Raw genomic sequence first — 22,759 nt, 5'->3', positions numbered from 1 at the left:
ACATTTAGGTTGCTTCCATAACTTGGCTATTATAAATAATGCTACTATGAACATATGGGTGCATATAGCTTTTCCAGTTGGTATTCTGGGTTTCTTTGGATAAATACTCAGAACTGAAATCTCTGGGTCATATGGCAGTTCTATTTTCAATTGTTTGAAAAACCTCCATACTGTTTTCCATAGTGGCTGCACCAGTTTACAATCCCATCAAAAATGTACAAGGGTTCCCTTTTCTCCACATCTTCACCAACACTTGTTGTTTGTTGATAAATTGATAACCATTCTGACAGGAGTAAGGTGATATCTCATTGTGGTTTTAATTTGCATATCCATGATGATAAGTGATGTTAAGCATCTTCAAGAATGTCTATTGTCCATCTGTATGTCCTCTTTGGAGAAATGTCCACTCAGGTCCTCTGCTCATTTTTTTTAAATCTAAATGAATTGTTCTTCTTTTTTTTTTTTTGGTGTTAAGTTGTATGAGTTCCTTATATGTTTTGGATATTAACCCCTTATAGGGTGTATCATTGGCAAATACCTTCTCCCATTCAGTAGGTTGTCTTTCATTTTGTTGATGGTTTCCTTCACTGTGCAAAACTGTTTTAGTTTGATGTAGTCCCATTTAGTTTTGCTTTGTTTCCCTTACTGGAGGAGTCATATCCAAAAAAATAAATTACTAAGAGTGGTCTCAAAGAGTCTACGGACTATTTTCTTCTAGGAGTTTTATAGTTTTGGGTCTTACATTTAAATCTTTAATCCATCTTATTGGAGTATAAAAATGCAACCAATTTATGAATGGTAATTTGTATCCTGCTACTTCACTGGGTTTATTTTTTAGTTATAATAGTTTTTTGGTGAATTCTTTAAGGTTCTCTCTACATAGTATAAAGTCATCTGCAAGTAATAGCAGTTTTACTTCATGCTTTCCAATTCAGATACCTTTTCTTTTTCTTGTATGCTTGCTGTGGCTAGGACTTCCAACACTATGTTGAATAAAAGCGGTAAAGGTGGACATCCATGTCTTATTCCTGATCTTAGAGAAAAGGCTCTTAGCTTATCACAGTTGAGTATGACTTTAGCTATGGGTTTCTCATATATGGCCTTCATTATTGTTGAGGTATGTTCTCTGTATCCCCACTTTGCTGAGTTTTCATCATAAATGGATGTTGGACTTTGTAAAATGCTTTTTCTGCATTTATTGATATGGTCATGTAATTTTAATCCTTCATTTTGTTTATGTGGTGTATCATGTTAATTGATTTGCAGATATTGAACCAGCCTGTATCCTGGGAAATCCCACTTAATCATGCTGTATGACCTTTTAAATGTATTGCTGATTTAGGTTTGCTAATATTCTGTTGAGGATTTTTACATCTATGTTCATCAGGGATATTGTTCTATAATTTTCTTTTTTTGTACTATCTTTGTCTAGTTTTGGTTTCAGGGTAATGCAGGCCTTGTAAAATGAGTTCAGGAGTCTTCCCTCCTCTTCAGTTTTTTGGTACTGTTTTGAGAAAGATAGGTATTAATCCTTCTTTAAATGTTTGGCAAAATTCATCTGTGAAGCCATCTGATTTAGGGTTTTTGTTTGTTAGGAGTTTTTGATTACTGATTCAATTTCATTAGTAATTATTGGTTTGTGCAGACTTTGTTTCTTCTGATTCAGTTTTGGAAGACTGTAGGAATTTATCCATTTCTTTCAGGTTGTCCAATTTGTTGGCATACAATTGCTTATAGTATCTCTGGATAATTCTTTGTATTTCTGTGGAGCTGATTGTCTTTTTTCTTCTTTCATTTCTGATTTATTTGGGCTCTCTTTTTTCCTTAATGAGTTTGGCCAAAGGTTTATCAATTTTATTTATCTTTTCAAAGAATCCGCTCTTGGTTTCACTTATCTTTTCTGTGGTTCTCTTATACTCTATTTTGTTGATTTCCACACTGATCTGTGTCATTTCCTTCTTTCTAGTCAAGTTGGGCTTTGCTTGTTCTTGTTTTTCTAGTTCCTTTAAGAGTAAGGTTCGATTGTTTATATGAAATTTTTCTTGTGTCTTGAGGTAGGCCTATATTGCTACATATTTCCTTCTTAGAACTGTGTGGGCTGTGTCCCACAGATTTTGGGTCGTGTTTTCCTTTTCATTTTTCTCAAAGTATCTTTTGATTTCTTTCTTGATCTTCTTAACCCATTCATTGCTTACTCGCATGTCATTTAGCCTCCACATGTTTTTCAGTTTTCTTCTTGTAATTGACTTCTAGTTTCATACCATTGCGATTGGAGAAGATGCTGGATATTTCAGTCTTCTTACATTTATTGTGGATTGTTTTGTGGATTAACTTGTGGTCTCTATCTTGGAAAATGTTCCATGTGTCCTTGAAAAGAACGCAGACTCTGCTTTTGAATGAAATGTTCTAAAAATATCAACTAAGTCTATTTGGTCTAAGGTTTCATTTAAGACCACTGTTTCCTTGTTGACTGTCTGTCTGGAAAATCTATCCATTGATATCAATGGGGTGCTAAAGTCCCCATCTGTATTACTGTCAACCTCTCCCTTTATGTCTGTCAGTATTTGTTTATATATTTAAGTGCTCCTACATTGGGTGTGTTAATGTTTACAAGAGTTATATCCTCTTTTTGAACTGATCCCTTTATCATTATGAAATGCCCTACTTTTCTCTTGCTTTAAAGTACTTTATCTGATCTAAGTATTGCTACCCCAGCCTCTCTTCTGGTTTCCATTTGCACGAAATGTCTGTTTCCATCTCTTTACTTTTGGTCTGTATATGTCTTTTGATCTTAAATGAGTTTCTTGTAGAGAGCACATGTGTAGGTCTTTTCTAAATCTATGTCTTTTGATTGGAGCATTTAGTTCATTTACATTTATGGTAAATGATAGACATGTAGTTACTACCTTTTTAAAAATTATTTTCTGATTATTTTTGTAGTTCTTTGTTCCTTTCTTATTCTCTTGCTCTCTTCTCTTGTATGCTGATGACTTTCTTTAGTTTCATGTCTGGATTCCTTTCTATTTCTTGTCTCTCTCTTGTAGATTCAAAGAAGCTTAGGTAATATAAAGTTCTAATTAAAAACAAGAACTTCAATAATAAGATCTGGGTTTAAGTTTATCAGAATGCAATGGCATCATGAATTTCTCTACCCATAATAAAACAAACGAATTTCGAAGACAGCATTTTGATAATGATGGCTGGTTGTTTATAAATACCATTAATTTGAGAATAGCTATAAAAAGCAAGTGCAAAACTTCAATGTTGCAGCTGATTTCAAGCATTCTTTTTTAATAGATTTTAAGTACTGAAATTTCCTAGAAGTATAATTGCCTCATCTCCTCTCTATGTAAGAAATTGTAACATGTTCAATTTGAGACATGAAAAAACATAACAGACTCCACAAAATGTATCTGTAGTTTAAAGGTCATATTTATTAGGAGATTAAGAGATGTATTATACATGGACTATAAATACTGCACAGCTGACCTTATTCAGTCAAGTACAGAGATACAGTCAGTGCCAATCTATTTTGTAGATACTCTTGTTCTTTTATTCCAAGAAAAGTTAGCGCCATAAGACTTGGACTTGGGTTTTGGAACCTTCCTCTCTTCAACGTCATAGCTCCATCCTAGAAAACAAAACACAAACAAACCCACAGGAACAGAATTAAAGAATATATCTGAAGGACATAGTAAGCAGAGAATAATATTCATAAATTTAAAGTTCATTTATCATCAGGAGTACTTGTCCACACATCTGAAATATAAATACTTACTTAGTAATTTGTTCTCTGACAATCCTGCGTGACAAGAGGGCTCAACATATTGCCTGAAGATGATTTCCTATCTCGCGAATTAAAGATGGAACCCATAATTTGATTTCGCCTGCTTGATATTCGTTGTTCAATCACTGATGGTTATATAATATAGAAAATTTTCCATTCCTCTATGTGAATATGTGACTTCTTTAAAATTGCAATCAGGAGCACTGAACAATATAATCCACCTCACTGTTTTCTAAAAGCTAGTGCCTTTATAACAGTTTGGAGCTCACTCAAAGCAATACAGAGAAACATATACATATGTATCTGTACAAATCAGAGTTGGAGTAGACCACAAGAGATCACTTGGTTCAGCTCCCTGAACTTATACAGTCTGATTAAACTCAAAAGGTTTTTCAACATTTGTATCAAGGGCTATCTACATTAGAATCCCATAGAAGTACTTCATAATGCAAATTCTTAGGCTTAACCAAAGGACCATTGAATTAGAATCTCTGGTGGGGGCCTGGGATTCTGCACTTTACTGATCCCAGGAAATTTTTATGCATCGAAGTTTGAGAATCATGGGTCTCAACTGTTCTTGTCTGACAGTTTCTATCTTCTCTCCAAAGCCTTTCACAGTGTTTTATAATTTTGGTAACTAGATTTATTTATGTCTATGTCTTCTGCTTTAAGTTTAGTTCTTCAGTTCTCTTAAGGTACAGGAAACAACCAAATCAACATCTTCCTCCTTGAAAATATAATTCAGTTACCCTTCTAATGCCCTAGTCCAAGCAACCTCTATAACTTTCACTCTTCTTCATAAGATCCATTTTCCATCCCTATAATTGATCATTCTTCTCTCTCAGGACTTTCTTCAAATAGTTCATCTTGAAACATCTGATTCGTGACTGAACCATGTAATCTGAGTATTATATAATCTAAGTAAGCTTTTTTATCTTGCAAATTGTCATGAGTTCTAGTGCTTCTTGGTGAATCTAGTATTTGCTGCCACAAAACTTATGTTTCAATAGCCTCTTAGAATTCAATTTTGCCATAAAATTGAAGCCTATGAAACTCAAGTCATCAAAGTATACTGCTACTGTTGCCTATTTCAGTATCCAAAAAGAGGAAACAATTAATAATTCCACTTCTAGAACTCCTCTTCATTTGCTATAAGGAAATGGAGAATCAGGAAAGCAAATGAAACAAATGATTAAAAAATACAAATGAAACATCAGAATCCATGAGAGAAAATATTGATTCAATTCTTTCAGAGTAAATGTTTTGAGTACTTCCCTACCCATTAAAACAAAAAAACGAAATCACAAAGCTATATTTTATTTTAAAAGGACGTGAACTTATAAGTACATTAACAGGTGGTTATTTGTGTTTCAAAAAATTGACTAAAGGGCATAAGAATAGTACCTACTTCAGAGGTTGTCATGAGGACTAAACAAGCTAACTCATGTTAAGTGCTCAGAAAGCACCTGGCACTCGATTACTTTTTGAGTACTATGAGAAAGGTACTTTTTTCTAAGATCTTTATATGAATTAATAATTCCTTTATATACCTGAGGAAACAGGAGCAGAGTGGTTAGGTAACTAGCACAACGTCTCTCAACTGGAAAGGGGCAGAATCACGATATAAACACAGCCTGATTCTGGGGCCTGTGCCTTAACTGTACTGTCCCTTGTGATTTATAGATACACTAGGTAAATGATAAGCTATTATTTCTCCCTCAAATTTGATTTGTAACTTCCTAACAATACATCTTCTATGTGAAGTATTAGTGTAAATAAAATTTCCATCACATTGGAACCCATTAATTTTGAATTTGTGATGCTCTGCGTCTAGTTAGGTATAATTTGGCGTAGTTATTAACTATAGAAAGGGGTCTGGGTAAGCAAAATAATACTGTGAACTGAGCATAATAACTTTAACATTATAAACTTCTCAAGTACTTCCTTCAGTAATCAACAAATGATACCGGTAACTATAAAAAATAATTCATAAAGCACGTAAACAATAATAACATTTAATGAGCATTTGCTATTCATTTAATAAATAGTATTGATTGTCTACTCCATGTCAGGGACTGTTTAGACTCTAGAGGTAAAGTAGTGAATAAAGTAGTTCCCAAACTTCAAGTCAGTAGGGGAGGAGAAAATAAGTAAACAATATTAGGTGTTACAATAATACCTATGATTAAAAGTACGTATTATATGCTAATGAGTATTAAAGAGAAAACATGTTAGGATAGACAGGAAAGCCATCCCTCACTTAGAAGGTCATATGTCTGAAGGTCAGAGAGTGAGTCATGAATATGTGGTGAGGGGCAGGGGGGAAGAGCTTACAGGCAAAGAGAACAAGGACAAAGTCCTGGAGGCAGGAACGCCTGGTATTCTACAGCTTATGGTTTTGGTCCTGTGTTAAGTACTTTAAATGCATTTTTATTGAGTTTTAAAATTGAGTTCATAGGTTGCCTGGCTTATGAGGTAGGCATTATGTATACCTCAATTTTATATTTAATTATGAAGAAAAATAAAGCATAGACAAGATAAACAACAAGCAGCCTAAAGCCAACCTGGCTAATAAGTGGCAAAGCCAGGCTTTTAACCCAGGTTGACTTCAAAGCCATGCACCAAACCACCTCATAAATAGAAGTGCACTTCTTTAAAAATACCCTGTAATTGCAATTTTTACCTATTTCACCCATGTCCTTTCAAGCTGTGCGATTTCATAACTTTTTTCTTTCTATTTTTGTAAATGTGTTGAAAAGACTGTTTTAAGAATCCCTGGAAAGTAAGTCTACATCTCCCATGTGTTCCCCACCAGTTATGGAGAAAGGAAATGGCTGCTAGTGTAAATTCTATGTCTGGTTATAACAATGGTCACTTACCCAAGACCTTCATGATCTTTTCTTACTAAATGATGCTTGAGAGAACCTATCTATGTTCCCTCTCCACTTTGCCTCCCAACACATATTCTCCAGCCCAATAAAGATATTGTAAGAGGAACTGAAGAAATGAGACAGTACTTGGAAATATTTTGGAACTGGTATTGTATACAAACACATACCTGATAATCATGTTCTCATTTACATAGTTACTTAATCTGTCTTTCAACCACCAGAGAAAGAATTTTTTTTTACTGAATCAGAATGCAGACATAGCTCTATTATTTGGTCAGTTCATGGAGTCTCAATGCTGTCAGGGTCACTGCAATGTGAGAAGACTAGGGTTTTGTACACATAAAAAGAACAACTGGTTTGGGTTTTCTCCTGGTAACTAAGGAGTAAGCTGGCTCTTGAGAACTGTGAGCCAGATTATACTTGCTGTTGATGGTGATAACAACAATAAATAGAAGTATCATTCTAGGGATTGGAATGTGGATGAGCAAAGCACACTGTGAAGACAAACAGAAACACACGTGGAAGGAACCTGCATCTGCTAGTGGTAGCCATCTCTACAGTATTACTCTACCACAGCCACCCAGGACTGTTAGGATGAGTGGGGGAAAGTTTCTTTCTCTCACACTTTTTTTGTGGAAAACAACTTTGTTCCCAAAGCTGCACAAGCAACTCTGCTTCTCTGATTTAGTGAAAGCAAAGAAAGGTACAAGGAAGTCTAATGACAATTCACAATAGAGACTGAAACTCAAGTCACGGTCTACGTATACCCCCCTTTGGATTGTCCAACCATTCAGAAAACATTTTTGCTATGTAGGACTGATGTTACAATAAAAATTTGCTCTTTTCTGAAACTCAATTAAAAATCTAACCACATTTCCAAGCATCCCTTTCCAGTGTTTATCTCACTTATAGTGAGTGGCTGGATGAACAAATGTATTGGTCCCACTATACTTCACAGCACAATCTTTCTCAAATTATTTTTGTAATATTGTGGCAATATAAAGGCTTCCAGAGGAGCCAGAAACAAGCTTTAGACAAAAAAAAAAAAAAAAAGTAACAATAACACTTGAAAAAAGATACCAAACATTTGTACTTAATGGTAAGTTACATGAATTGTACTTATCTACTTCCCATTTGAAACAACTTCTTAAAAAGAAAGAACATAATATGACTTACAAGAAATAACATACAGAAATTTAAGAATGGAATCTTATTGTGAAATGTTCAAATTTCTAGAAGAATTTCTTTTCAACCCTAAAACAAGGGTGGTTTTTTTTTTAAAGGAAATAAGTCAAACTTCATTTTCTGAAGGAGATCACAGAGGTGAAAACACTTGCACTCCCTGAAGAATTCTATAAAATCAAGGTGTAGTCTACAACAGTGGTCCCATATGTTGTTCTATTAGGACACTGAAAACCAGCCCTTGCTCCTCCCAGCTGTGCAACAGAAGAAGATCAAAGCAACTGAGTCCAAGGCAGCTGCCCCAGGGATGGGGTAAAGCCCCTAAGCTGCCCTCACTTCCCACTGAGGAAAAGAGCCATATGGCATGGATTAACCACAAATCCAACCACCAGCACCTAAATGATGAGAAGCTGACTCCTTCGCTGTTTCACACACTGGAATGCTTTCACAAAAACATTCTGAACTTTAAGCCCTAGTATCAGAGAAGTACTTCTGGCAAATGCTTTAGTAAACTTAAAATGTGATCTGTAATATTCTATACTCAAGTTTTTTCCTCAGAAATATGCCCATTTATTTTGTTGATCTGCAGACTGGCGTTGGGATATTCTACTTCCTATGATATAAATGTTTGGTATAATCTTTTCAAATGCCACAAAAAAGAAAAGCCTCTGCACGAAACCAGACCACAACAATTAACTTGTGAATTCCATAAGTAACAGAAAAAGAAAATTAATTCTATTCATTTTTATTTACAGAACCATTTTATATTTGGTTCAGTAATGCAAAAATACAGAGAAACATTCATCAGTTCTCTTACTGCTTGCGAATTATGTTACCTCTAGTAACCTTGATTCAAGTCCTGCAAAAGGTCTGGCTCCTCTAATAACCTAATCTCAAACCATGACTTTAGTTTGGAAGTGAACAGTTAGTTTTAATGATTTTTCTACTGTTCATTTGTATACAAAGCAAGAACTACCACATAATTTGGCACAAACTAATATAACTGGCAGTCAGTGCTAACAGAGGCATAGGATCAGAATAGCAAAGGTTTTGGGAGGCCAGAGCGAGGTATGTTGGAACTTGGAAGGTTTCAAGATTCCTCACCAGGCTATGTATCCATATTATGCCTCGACAAAAGCGAAGCATAAACCTAAAATATGACTTAAAGGATAAGGGGGAGAAAAATAGCTTTTTAGTAATTTCACTTTAAAAGTCCCTCTACTTTGGAATTCCCAAGTATCTTATATTTGGCGGGAGGGGTTCAGAATAATTTAAAACTATCTTAGATCTTATTTTAGAAAATATTATGGAGGTGAAATAACAGTGTTTTGGATACATTGGCAAAGCAATTCGTATCACAAAAATTACATAAACTGATTTAAATAAGCAAATAAGGTGAAAATGTCAGGCACCTGAAATACTAGATTAGAAACATCTCACAGCTGCAACACTTCAAAACAAAGACCCCCATCTTTGATGTGATAGTCTACAGCCCCCTTAAATTTTATCTTTTTAAATAATATAGTTGCTATACAGTATTAATATTTCCAAAGCAGTAATTGGAACCACATTATTCAGAATTTGCCACAAAACAAAATTGTTTGTGTTCCAAAAGTATGTTTGAAAATCAGTCACTAGAAATTTAAAACACATTTCTCTAGAGAAAGAAACTATACAATTAGAGATGTCCAAAAATCACTCTGCGATTTTGATGTAATTGGTCTGTGCATAGGGATTTCCAAAATCCTATTTAACTCATAACATACTAGGGACCCCACTAAGCCACCAGGTAGAACACTATCTCTATGGGAAAAAAAGATTTCACACTTTCAACAGGGAATCTAAGGAATTCATCTCTCTTTGTCAGAGCCTTAGCAGTCAAGTTGGACCACAAGACCCAAGACAGCTAGTAAGTACCTGGGGCTGGGGATTAAGGAGAAAGAGGTATGTAGGAAAAAATGGAAAACTGTGCATTGTCTATAGCAGGCAGATCTTAGCCTTAGTTCTATCCATTGTTTCTGAGTTATTTTGCAACTCTTAAGCTGTAGGTATAAATAAACAATTCTTGTTATTTGCGGATTCTGCCTATTTGTGAATTCACCTACTCACCAAAATGTTTTTGCAACCCTCAAATCAATATTCATGATGCTTCCATGGTCCACTCACGACATGCAGAGAGCGGTGATTGATCAATTTGAGTCACCCAACACACATGCTCCCAACGAGGTCAAGCAAGGCAATGCTCCACCGCCTTGTTTCACCTCATACTGTAAACAAGGGCCCTTTTCATGCTCTACTTACAGCCACATTTTTTGCATTTTTGTGCTTCTTGTTGGTGATTTCGCTATTTAAAACAGTCTCCAAGTGTAGAGTATTATTAGTACTTTTTAGTGTTCCTAAGTGCAAGAAGGCTGGGATATCCCAGTGTGTGTCAGCTAAGCTTCGTTCAGGCAGAAGTTCTAGTGCTCTCAGCTGGGAGTTCAATGTTCATGAATCAACAATATACATTAAATGAGGTGTTTTTAAACAGAAATGCACATAAAAACAAGGTTACGTATTGACTGGTTGACAAAATTTTGTGACCAAGAGACTCACAGGAATCTAACCCTGTATTTTTCTAGAAGCAGTATTTCAGAATCTGCTAATTTAGTGTTTGTGGTGACTTTATAGAACATAACTACCGTGAATAACAAGAATCAACTCTAATTGATAGATACATAAATTGTCTGGTCACTCTCTCTCTCCACCAAAAACCAGTTTTGTCTCTGTTTGCAATTCATCATAACATTCCTTTACTTTATATAAATTTGAGCTGTACTAACTTTTCCTATGAACTGCTTATAATATCTGCTTCACTCTCTTCTTTCATGCTTATTTACAGCTATATTAGAGTCATGATTTTATCTTAACAATTCTGGCAGGTCCACCAAAATGCCTAATCACCAACCAAAGCTGGGCAAACTTCTTCACCAGAGGTGGTTCACCTTATTTTTAAGCCTAGGTACACCTTTTCTTGGCTCCAAGAGGTGAACATAGAACTTTGCTGATTCTCCGTTTTCCTGATTTTAATTTTGCTCTCTAGTACTCTTGGGAATTGGTTTTACAGTCTGATTATTTGACGATTTGATTTAAGTGGATTAATGGTTTTACAGATCTAGTCTCTGTTGGATAGAAAAGACAGAAAATCTGGTTTGTCTTTTCTGTCTATTTGAGCTCAAGTAAGTGAAGAATCTGTACTCACTGAGACAAGAACAGCTCTTTAGTATGGACCAGTGAACTTTCTAATTCTGTTTACTAATTAACCCATGGCTGAAATTTTAGAATTGAAGTTATAAGCTCTCTGGGTGACTATATGTCTGTCTGCAGGTCTGTCAATTAAAGGCCTTTACTTCTTATCATGTGTGTAGGTCATGTTTTTCTACCTCCAGATGGTGTTAATGAATTATGAAGTCTCTTTAAGGGGATCTGTTCTGAAGATTGTAGAGAAAAATAAGCACTTATATAAGTGACACAGTCCTAAAATTCTCAGAAAACAAGGAAACTGACCTTATTTGTAATGTGTTATATTTTTAAAATATTCTTATAGGACCTAAAAAACATTAAAGAATTCAAGTTCAGATAACATTAAATTTGTCTTGTTTGGCAAACAAGACAAATTTAAAAATTTTGGTTTAATAAAAATAGCTGTTTTCTCTAATTTACCAGTTTAAATATAACACAAGTATTGATTTTCTTTCTACTTGGATATGTTCTTTCTAAATTTATACAAATTTACTGATCAAATAAGCTGGCATTACTCCTGTTTAATGTTTACAGTCCTGAAAAATGTAAATTTGTGTTTATCCAAAATGATTCATTATTCTGACAATTTTACTTCAATAGTAATCATGTTTTGTAGTATGTCACCATGAAATGAATTTCCAAGATCTCTTTTGCTTTTTATTTTTACATGCTACAGAGTGGCTGTAGCTTTGGATTAGTTAGTGGATGCATTCATTTTTGCAACGTGGAGAAGTTGGACTATAAAGAATGCCTATAGTTATAAAAAGTTATGTGAATTTTTGAGTTTTGCTAGTCTACTAAAATGCCTGTGTGTAACAGTCTTCAATCATCTGTTTTCTTTATGAAATTGAGCAACTGTAATTAAAAGATATATATAGATATCTATATCTGTATGATACAGATATCTATATTATCTATATAGATAGATAATATCTATAAACACAGATATATCTATAGATATATAAACATAAATCTATATCTATAGATACATCTATAGATATAGATATATGTATACTAGAAATAGTGGCAAAGGTGTATAACACTTTGTTTACTAACGTAAAAATAGTAAGGTCATAAAGCAAATGAGAAAAAGACTGATGAAGGACAAAACCTGAATGGATATAGAAAGTTATGTAAGATTTGCAAAAAGGAAATTTTATTTGCCTTACAGTATGTCTAAAAGTCTGGAAAACTACAAATGTGTTAAAATCTTAGCAAAGTTGACTCAATTTTGATGGGCTTGTTTCATTAGTTTTTGTTTACTGTTTTTACCTACAAAATGAAGAATTATTCTTTTTGTCTAATCTGCCTAGATTGCAAAGGTTCTGTGGCTTATCAGAATAACCTTACTTGCTTTACGCTAACTTAAGACCATGAAGACTTATGTAAGAGCTCAAGTTCTTTACAATTATATTACCCTCTATGTTTATAAGTTTTATTGTCACTTTTAAATGAGCAACCAAATACTGTTTCTTGGACACCCACAATCCTACTCCTACCCTAAGTGTTCAAATCTACTGACAATTGTTGATTTTTGTGTCCCCCAAATCACACCCTAAATGTAAAATAAAACATTCAGAATATATTTGCACCTAAAACTATTTTTTTGAGATTCCCCAAAGGGCCTCTGGAAATATCACAAAGATGCATTCTTTCAAACTTATAAAAAGGAAGGTGACAGACATACTATGTTTCCCCGAAAATAAGCCCTAGCCGGACCATCAGCTCTAATGCGTCTTTTGGAGCAAAAATTAATATAAGGCCCGGTATTATATTATATTATACCCGGTAGTATATTATGTTATTTTATGTTATGTTATATTATACCCAGTCTTATATTATACCCGGTCTTATATAAGACTGGGTCTTAAATTAATTGTTGCTCCAAAAGACGCATTAGAGTTGATGGTCCAGCCAGGTCTTATTTTCGGGAAACACAGTAATTCGGTGTATGTGGCATGTTACTACTGATGAGCTGCATGGGAAGAGTTGTCAAGTAAGAAGAGATGCTTAACCATTCCGGGGTAAAATGTTATTAACACAAGTATTTCAGAAATTGTATACTGTATGCTAAATATAGAGATTCATCAATGCCCTTACTGTCCATGATATGTTTTATCAGAACCATGGTGCTGCTTTGCCTGATATTAGACAATAGTATAGGTTATCGGTCACAATTTCAGTTTTTTTAAAAACAATATCAACTTGGTTGCATCTTTACTTCTTTAGTTTGGATCTTGTTTGGATCTTGTATCTTTTAGGCCAGTATATGTCAACTGGGAATCCATATCACTTACCTATGGAGTTTTAATTTTTATTTTGTTATTTAAGTATAGTTAGTATACACTATTATATTAGTTTCAGGCGTACAATATAGTGATTTGACATTTTTATAACTTACAATATGATCACCCCACTAATTCTAGTAATAATCTGTCACTGTAAAAACTTATCACAATATTATTGACTATATTCCCTTTCACTTTTTTCACCCATCCTCCCATCCCCCTCTCCTTTGGCAACCATCTTTTTGGTCTCTCTGAGTCTGTTTTTGTTTTGTTGGTTCATTTGTTTTGTTTTGTTTTTACATTACACATATAAGTGAAATAGGTATTTGTCTTTCTCTGACTTCTTTGACTTAGCATAATACTCTAGGACCATCCTAAGACCATGTTGTCGCAAATGGCAAGATTTACTGCTGTGTAATATATTCCATTGTATATGTATACCATACTTTTTTATCCATTCCCTATCGATGTACATCAAGGTGGCTTCTATATTGAGGCTATTGTAAATAATGCTGCAATGAACCTAGGGGTGTATATATTTTTTTGAATTAGTGTTTTTGTTTTCTTCAGAAAAATACCCAGGAGTAGTTCTATTTTTAGTTTTGAGGAATCTCCATACTGTTTTCCATACTAGTACACCAATTTGCAGTCCTACCAACAGTGCACAAGGGTTCCCTTTTTTCCACATATTCACCAATATGATATTTGCTAACTTTCTGATAATAGCTGTCTGACTGTTGTGAGGTTATGGAGTTTTACTAATATACAAATGTTTAGGACCTCCCACACACTTACTGAATCTCTTTACTTGATATTCTTGATGTATTTTTGGATTCATACCATATGTTCAGTATATTCATGGTATATTATGTCTCAGGATTATTAGAGCAGATCTTAAGATTTTTTCTCTGTAAAGATTATGTTCATCCCTTTTTATAAATTAGATGAACATTTGCTGTCTTCTTTGAAAATAGGCTTAATGATTGTTTACAGATACATTTTTTAAAAAGATTCGTGAATAGTTTAGTTTTTAGAAGAGAGGTTTACTTTCTTTCAGCAATTTTTATTTTATTTTATTGGGGACTATTAGGGAACAGTTTGTGTTTCCAGGACCCATCAGCTCCAATTCAAATCACTGTTTTTCAATCTAGTTGTGGAGGGTGCAGCTCACTGGCCCACGTGGGAATCGAACCGGCGACATTGGTGTTATGAGCACTGTGCTCTAACCAAATGAGCCACCCGTCCACCCCTATAGACATTTTGTGTATATCATTTTTGGAATGACTTTAAGTTGCATTATTCTGGTTATGAACTCATCACATATTTCATTTTTGAAATTTATCATTAATGTTAATTACATTTACTGACAGATTTTGTTTGTTTTACTCTGGTGCTTTCCTGAAACTCGTATAGTCAGCTATAGGCTGGAGAGCTTGGTGTTCAACAAAGACAGACTGTCTCAGAGCTCCATGGAGAAGGACTTCTTTTGGTAATTTTCAGTGCAGGCTTCTGATGGCTTCACTTAAACAATTTTATGACCATACCAGTAGGCGGAGTCAGAATTTCCAGAACTCTAGTTGAGAAGCAGATAAAGATATGATCCAGTGAAACAAGAAATAATTACCTAGGGCTGGATGAATTGATGATGGATGACTGTAGTTTGTTTGGAATATTTTTAATATTGTTTTAATGTTCTATTCTGGACATATAAGGAAGTCCTTTATCTTTCCTCTGGAGGTATTTATATATAATTTATTACAATTTAGTAGACTTTGCTTTGTAAACTAAAATTTGTATTATTTGTAAATATCTTATTCTCCCTGCATGACCCCTACAGAATTCAGGAACTCTTGTCAAATATTCTCGTTTTCATGGTAAGTTATTTCTACATATTCAAAAAAAATGTCCAGCTTTGTATTAGAACATAATTGGAAGAAATGGTTATGCAATCAAAGCTTTAACTGGAATGACATATTTGAGAATAATGCTCATTTAATCAGATATGACCAGACACTTTTAAGGAACTAAATAAAGTTGACTTTATGGAGCCAATGCTTACAAAGTCCTTCCAGGAAAAGTGGCCGGCCACTGAGCTTATCAAGTTCCCTAAGGTAATAAGGAACCTTAGGATAGTTTGAGAACCTCAGTGAGATGGGGGGTAGAGGGAGCAGGGCCTCAAAGAAAACTATTAACCACCAGAGACAAAAAACTAGTAAATCAAGATGAGATAAGGAGACCAGCCAGAAATGGCCAAAACCAAGATGGTGACAAGTCACTTCCAAGTAACCTCCAGCCACATTATAGTCACTATAATACATTCCATGCTGAACGACACTCCCACCAGTGCCATGACACCTGTGGAGAGGACCATATAAGGACAAAAAAGGGGTATATTCCCAATTCCCAGAAAAAGCCACCCCTTCTGAGAACAAGTAAGAACATTCTTTTCCCTTATTCCCATACTAAAGAGCTTAACTGAGAAAACCCACAGCTGCTTGAAGGCAACGTATGCTCTGCCTATGGAGTAGATCTTTATTCTATAACCTACTTTCGCTTTATTTCCTAATTCCCGCTTGAATTCTTTCCTGTGTAAAACCAAGGACGGTCTTTCTTGAGACATCAGGATATTTGGGGGACTTGAGAAGGAAGGAATTTGCTGAAATTAATATGCACCGCAAAAGAAATCTGGTGGCAACTTATTGGCTTGACTTCCCAGTATCAAGAGGCTTTGAAAAGTCCAATTTGAGATTCCTTATGAAAATTTTCAGCAAAGAAAACTTATGTGGTAAAAGGGAGCAGAATATGCCCCTTTGGTATAAGGATTATCTTGGTCTGGTTATTTTTAAGACACAGGAAAACAGTAAACATGAAAATCTCTGAAAACAGAAGTTGCACTTTTGTGAGGGACATTTATAAGGGAAATCTCCATTTGTAAGTGTGTGTCCCACTCTGTACTGGAAAGAAGAGGATGATTAAAACTCTAGAAACTCTTATTAATGGAGAAGGCTTGGACTTAAATCTGCATAAAAACCGTACCCTGTTTATAGTGTCTGATAACATGCCATAACTCATTCTCCCTCCCCCACCATCTATTGTCATTAGCTGGAGACAAAGCATTTAAGGTGGTGGCTAAGTCTATTTTGAAGAGTTATTCAGATATTCTGGGTGTCTCTGATGTATACAGGAGATGTATGTATGTTATTAAATGTGTTTGTTTTGCCATGTTATTTTTATTACGGGGAGGGGGGTCTAAGCCAAAAACCTAGAAGGATACAGGGAGATTTATTTTTCCTCCCCTATAGTGCTGTAGGGGAGGAGAAAATGTCCCTTTTCCCCTCACAGTTCTTCTAACTGGTCTAAGAATTAAATTGACATGAGACACATTAACAGCAGAAAACAGCTGAAGCCACCACCTTAAATACCATCTTTAGCTGAAGACAAAAGATGATGTTGAGGGTGGTAGAATCAGTTATGAGAGGTTACCAGAAAACGCATAGTACCTGTTTCCCCTAGCCAGACCATCAGCTCTAATGCGTCTTTTGGAGCAAAAATTATTATGAGAGCTGGTCTTATGTTACATTACATTACATTATATTATATTATATCTGGTATTATACCTGGTATTATTTATATATGATATGATATTATACCCGGTCTTATACTTTATTAAAATAATACCGGGTCTTATATTAATTTTTGCTCCAAAAGATGCATTAGAGCTGATGGTCCAGCTAGGTCTTATTTTTGGGGAAACACAGTAAACAAGGGTATGGCTGTTATGCAGATTTAAGTCTGTGCATTCTGCTTTGATACTTTCTAGAGAAAAGGTTATCCCCCTCTTTGAGGTACAGTAAGGGACACACCTTTACAAATGGAGATTTCCCTTACAAATGTAAATATATTTTACAAAAAATAACTTCTACTTTGGTTTCCAGAGCTTCTCCCGTGTCTGATGTTTCTTAAAATTAACCAGCCAAAAATCATTTTTCTGCCAAAAGTCATATTTTGGGGTGACAAATTCTGTTTCCCTACACTGGCAAATTAACATTCTTGCTACAACTATGTAAACAATCAGGCCATATATTAGCCCAATTTTATTTTGTGACCTTGAAAAATCTTTGAGATATTTTTAAATCAAAAAACGGAGGAGCACAAAAACAAATTTTATTTCAATGGAAAACTGCATCATCTATAGCATGTCCTTCCCTTCCAGGTTATAGCGCAAAATGTCAGCTATTTTATATCTTTTTCAAGTTGTATACATAACTGATAGATATGCAAATTATGTCCTGTGTCCTACTGGTAGTGAATGACTCCCTCCACAACCCCAATTTCCATTCCTTTTTTCTACATCCCAGCATTCTTTTTTTCCACATAAATTTGTGCTGTTTTGACTTTTGCTTTGAACTGGTTATAATATCTACCTAGTTCCTTTATATCATGGGAGTAAAATAAATCCTTTAACACGTGTTATATCTGTATGAAAGTCATGACTATTACCTTTGTTCTAAAAGTTGTCTTTTAACAGATATATGGATGTGAGGTTGAGCCCCTTAGTACAAGGGTTAAATTAAGTGGAAGTGCAGACCTTGCTGTTCATTTCCGAGATAATTCCAAAATTCCTGCCTGCAACTCCAATTATCTCTGTTTCCCTAGATCAAGGACTCAACCTGTGTGCATCCTTCCCTCCTGTTACTTCAGAGGTGGGTTTTCCTTCCTAAATAGACCCACTAAGAACAGAGTGCAGTTTCACAGCTTACCCCTCTGTCAAAGAGTTTTTATAGTTTACAACAATGAGAAAAACACAGGGGGTGAAATGGCATACCAGAGAAAAGTCACAAAGTTTCAAATCAGATCAAACGGGGAAAAAGTCATTTCTGGCTTCATTAGCATGTAAATGATAGTAGATCCTAGCCTTCAACTACTGAAATTTTCTACAGCTATCTTCCAAAAGATGCAGCTTCCTTCTCCTCCCCAACGTTCTACTTCATCAGAAAACACAAGACAAAAGCCACAAGGGTGGGAAAGGTGGGTCTTTTCAGTACACAAAGAACTAAAGGAAGATTCATCTACATTTCAGAGGAAACGCCAGATAACCTTTCTTTGTAAAAAGAGAAAAAGAGTATGCTTGAAGAGTTTCTCAGGAATACATGGTGAGGTCAAAAGAAGACCTTTAGGATGAGGACCTGGGGTTAAAGCCAAAACACACAGGGGTATTTATACTTTCCTTACTTTGTTTGCAAGCTGGGAGAGGGAGAAGTAGGAAATGGTGCTGTGGGAGGTGGGGAGCAGGAGGAAAAAGAAGCCAAGCGAGGGCATTTACTCTTTTCTTTTTTCCCACTCCCCAGTTTCACAGAACTCGCCTTCCACAGAACGCGAGGTATGGCGAGAAGACAGACCTAAGCAAAAGAGAGACGCAGAGGGTAAGTTGGAGAAATTATCAACAGCAAGAAGAAGAGAACTTCTTTTAGTCTCAGAGATGAGGGCATTCTTATATAAAATGATGTACCTGCACCATACCTTCTGACTCGGTTAAGAAATTAAAAATAGGTGATTAACAGGGGATTTTGTGACAAGACAATAGGTCTCTTTTAGCTCTTTTATTTCATTATTATATGTAACTTAAGAGTTCCCACTTGATTCATACTGGTAAGAGTGCCCGAAAAATAGATCTATTTCTTTAGTATAAAATGTGGACTTTTCAAAGTTGGATAAGGTTTTCCTATTTCTTATATTCACCATAGAATATGTATGTAATGTATATCCTGTACATTGCTAAGTATTCTAGGTCAGTGTTGTCCAATAGAAACATAAATGAACTACACATACAATGTAAAATTTTCCAGTAACCACATTAAAAAAAAAGCCTAAAAAAGAAACGGGTAAAATTAATTTTAATATATTTTCCTAACCAAATCTACATCCAAAATATCATTTCATTATGTAATCAATAAAAAAAATTATTAGATATTTTATATGCTTTTTTAATACTAAGTCTTTGAAAACCTGTATATATATTACAATTACGGTACATCTCAATTTAAACTAGACACATTCCAACTGCTACATGGTCACAGGTGGCTACCATATTGGACAATACAGACCTAGATGATTAACTCTTAGGACCTACCAGCAGCAGAGTATTACTGAAAAAACACTAGACTTGGAATCTAGAAACTTGGGCCCTATCACTTAGGAGTTATGTGACTGATCTTGTTTTAACAGCTTAGTATCCTTAAAAAAGAGAACAAATAACATACAGCTTGGAAACAACTCTAAAGTTATAAAATGATCATCTTAAGTACACTGAGATATATATACTTCAGGGTGCTAACCCTATAATTTTCTCTCTTCAGATTTCTAATTAGAGGGAATTAACAGTTCTCCTAAAAGACAGCACAAGTAGTCAAATTAAAGTGACCTGTACAAAAGTTTAAAACATGATCTGGAGAATAATTTATAACATCACTAAATGTACTGTTCAAGTTCACCAATATTTACAGAGCAGATTAAAAGATGAAGAATCATCAGACTGGGTGCTTTTCCTGGTAGGTGCTTATAATCCAGTAGGCAGGATAAAATATTAGTCTGAGTACATGGACTTGCCTTATTTAACTACTGATCCCCAAAGCCTAACCACCAGTGCTGACATACAACAGTGTACTCAATATATGTCTCAGTGAATTCAGTAACAAAAAAGTAAAGTACAAAACCATACTATAAGAACAGAACAAATTACTATGGAAGTTAAAAGGAAGAGAGGGCACATCCGGTTGGGGGTGTGGAAAGGGAATAAGAAAAGGGATCAGGAAGGAGATAACATTTAAAATGTATTTTGAAGACTAAGTTGGAGTTCACAGGCAGGGATGAGGATGAGAAAGGAAACATGAGTAAGGTTATAGATGGAGGAAAGTATGTTTGAGGATAAGGGCAGAAAGGGGAGTGAGGGCATAGTAAGATAGAGCTAGGTTAGTGCTTTAGTGATGTTACTGCTTGTACTGAGAAGATCTTTGAATTATCAGTTGAGGAGTATATAATCATAGGCCCTTCAAGATGTTTGAATAAAAAGTATTTTTGGATTTATAAAAATGTCAGAGAAGAACAGGTCCTGGTATTGAGAAAGTATATATAAAATAATGGTTTAGACTGGGGGTCAGTAAATATTTTCTGTAAATAACCAAATAGAAAATATTTTAGATTTGGGGGACCATATGGTCTCCATTACAACTATTTCATCCTACTATTGTAGCTGAAAAGGGGTCACAGACTATACATAAATGAATAAATATGGCTGCATTCAAATAAAACTTGCTCACCCACTTATAGGTATGCGACCTTGTCAGTTTATGTTACTTAATGTCTCTAAAACCTCAGTTTCCTTAAACTATGAACATGGGGATAATAAACACATGGGGAGTTGTAGTGAGGATTAAATCGGAATGGAAAGTACTCAGCACAGTAACTAGCTCAACTTAGTGTTTATGAATGTTAGCTTTGTGATGATTCTCATTATCTGAGTCTGACATATAATAAGAACACATGAAAAATGTTTTCTACAGACCAACTGAATCTGAAAATCTTGTTCCTCATGATACGGATTTTTACAGTATAATCTTTCATGTCAAGGGAAAGGATGGTCATGACTTTTTTTTAAGCATATGAAGGTAAGGGAAACAAGGAAACTAAGAAGGCAATGAAAGGTAGGTTGCTTATTTTCAGACATGTTGTTTTTGAGTATACAAATTATCTTTTTTGTATATGGAAGTTTTACCCTAACCTCCTATTTCTAGACACTCTTGAAAGGCAAACACTTAATGCTCATAAATGGATAAACTTTGCCAAGTTTTACTATCAACACAGAATCATCTATAATGAGTAAGACACTGGGTTAGACAGTAAAGAAATAAAGATATATCTGAGCTGGTCCTTGGGCTTAACATAAAATCTATAGTTTTCGAGCATTACCTAATTCAACTTCTCATTTCAAAGTGAGCAACATGTTTATCGAAGGCTTAGTGAAACACAACTTGCTTAGACTCCCCTGTGAGGTAGACAATTATGCAATGAGAATCATATTAATTTGTAGCCTTGTAATCCAACAGTCTTCGTGTAGAGGTTATTAGTGCTTCTAAGCCGTTTCTTCTTAATGCCTAAACTTACCAGAACATTGGTTCACCAACCTTCACCAGTACTAGCTCACAACAAAATGATGTTAAGTGTGGAGGGAAGAGAGATCCATTTGTATGTCCCCCACAATTACCCACCTATCCAAGAGAGGCCAATCAGACTGGACAGGATGCTAGGCAACTTGGAAAAGATCCTCCACCCCATGATTCTGTACCATTCAATGGTGTTTGTTTAGACTTACTACCACAATAGCTAGAGAAAGAGAACTTATCTATTTAAAAATATATAATGCTAAATGTTAAATAAATGTGGCGGATCACAAGTACTATAGTGAATTCAAGGGTGAACTAATTGAAGACTGTCCCAAGAAATAAGAGTGGCTTCAAATTCTTGATAGAGAAATACATTTTAGAAAGTCAGTAATTTCACCAGATAGCGAGTGTCTACTATGTAGGTTTTGTGCTAAGTACCGGGAGCAAAGCAGTGACTAAGATAGCTACAATTCCTGCTACCTTGTATGTTAAAATTCCCGATCCACTTTTAGCCTACAGTTTTATAAGGTATTATACTATCCACTAAGCTTTTTCATGTTATACTGTCTATTGAATTTGATAATGTTCCTCAATTTTTCCTAGAGAGATAGAAATCAGATTGGAAAAGCACCCAATTTCAACACCTGCAATTCACACAGCAATAGCAGTCATGTGTCCTTATGACCACTTAGACACTAATTAACCAGAGATTTAACAGTTTAATTAGATTTCCTGTTATCAAACTCACATTACAGACCTCAAATGAATAATTTTCAAGGTGTCAAGACATAAAATATGATACGCTACAAATATGGAACATATTAATGAAGGGAAGTAAAATAGATGACCCCAAAAAATGCCCGTTTGTTATGTGGATCATTTTGAGCTGAAGGCAATCAATTCCCAGCAGATACAGAAAACCTTTTACTTCCCCCTAACTACCTCAAAGAATTTAGACAGGGGCCTGTCCCAGAAATAGAGCTATTACCAGAAATTACTATTATTTGAATGACCTACCTGTATGGCAAGACAAACACCTGCTCTTACAGTCCTGTGAATTACCCTCCTCCCCTTTAAAGCCCCAGGTCCTATCTCCTTCCTTAGCTCAGGATGGCGTATAAACCTCAACTGCACAATTTGTCCTTGGGTCTCATATTCTTATGGGGCCCC

General features: G+C 35.1%; 1 protein-coding gene across 1 annotated transcript in view; it reads right to left on the bottom strand.

Annotated features, from left to right (window-relative positions):
• Nucleotides 1-3,414: 3,414 nt before the first annotated feature.
• Nucleotides 3,415-22,759, bottom strand: part of NDUFS4 (NADH:ubiquinone oxidoreductase subunit S4) — a 91,680-nt gene continuing 72,335 nt past the window's right edge. The window contains exon 5 of the mRNA XM_033111231.1: nt 3,415-3,631. Coding sequence (XP_032967122.1) covers nt 3,528-3,631 — 104 coding nt within the window. The 3' untranslated portion in view covers nt 3,415-3,527. The remainder of the gene's footprint in view (nt 3,632-22,759) is intronic.

Source organism: Rhinolophus ferrumequinum, chromosome 7 (assembly GCF_004115265.2).
Source record: "Rhinolophus ferrumequinum isolate MPI-CBG mRhiFer1 chromosome 7, mRhiFer1_v1.p, whole genome shotgun sequence".
Classification (NCBI taxonomy): Eukaryota; Metazoa; Chordata; class Mammalia; order Chiroptera; family Rhinolophidae; genus Rhinolophus; species Rhinolophus ferrumequinum.
The sequence above is the reverse complement of the archived record's forward strand: the minus strand, read 5'-3'. Positions and strand labels throughout refer to the sequence as shown.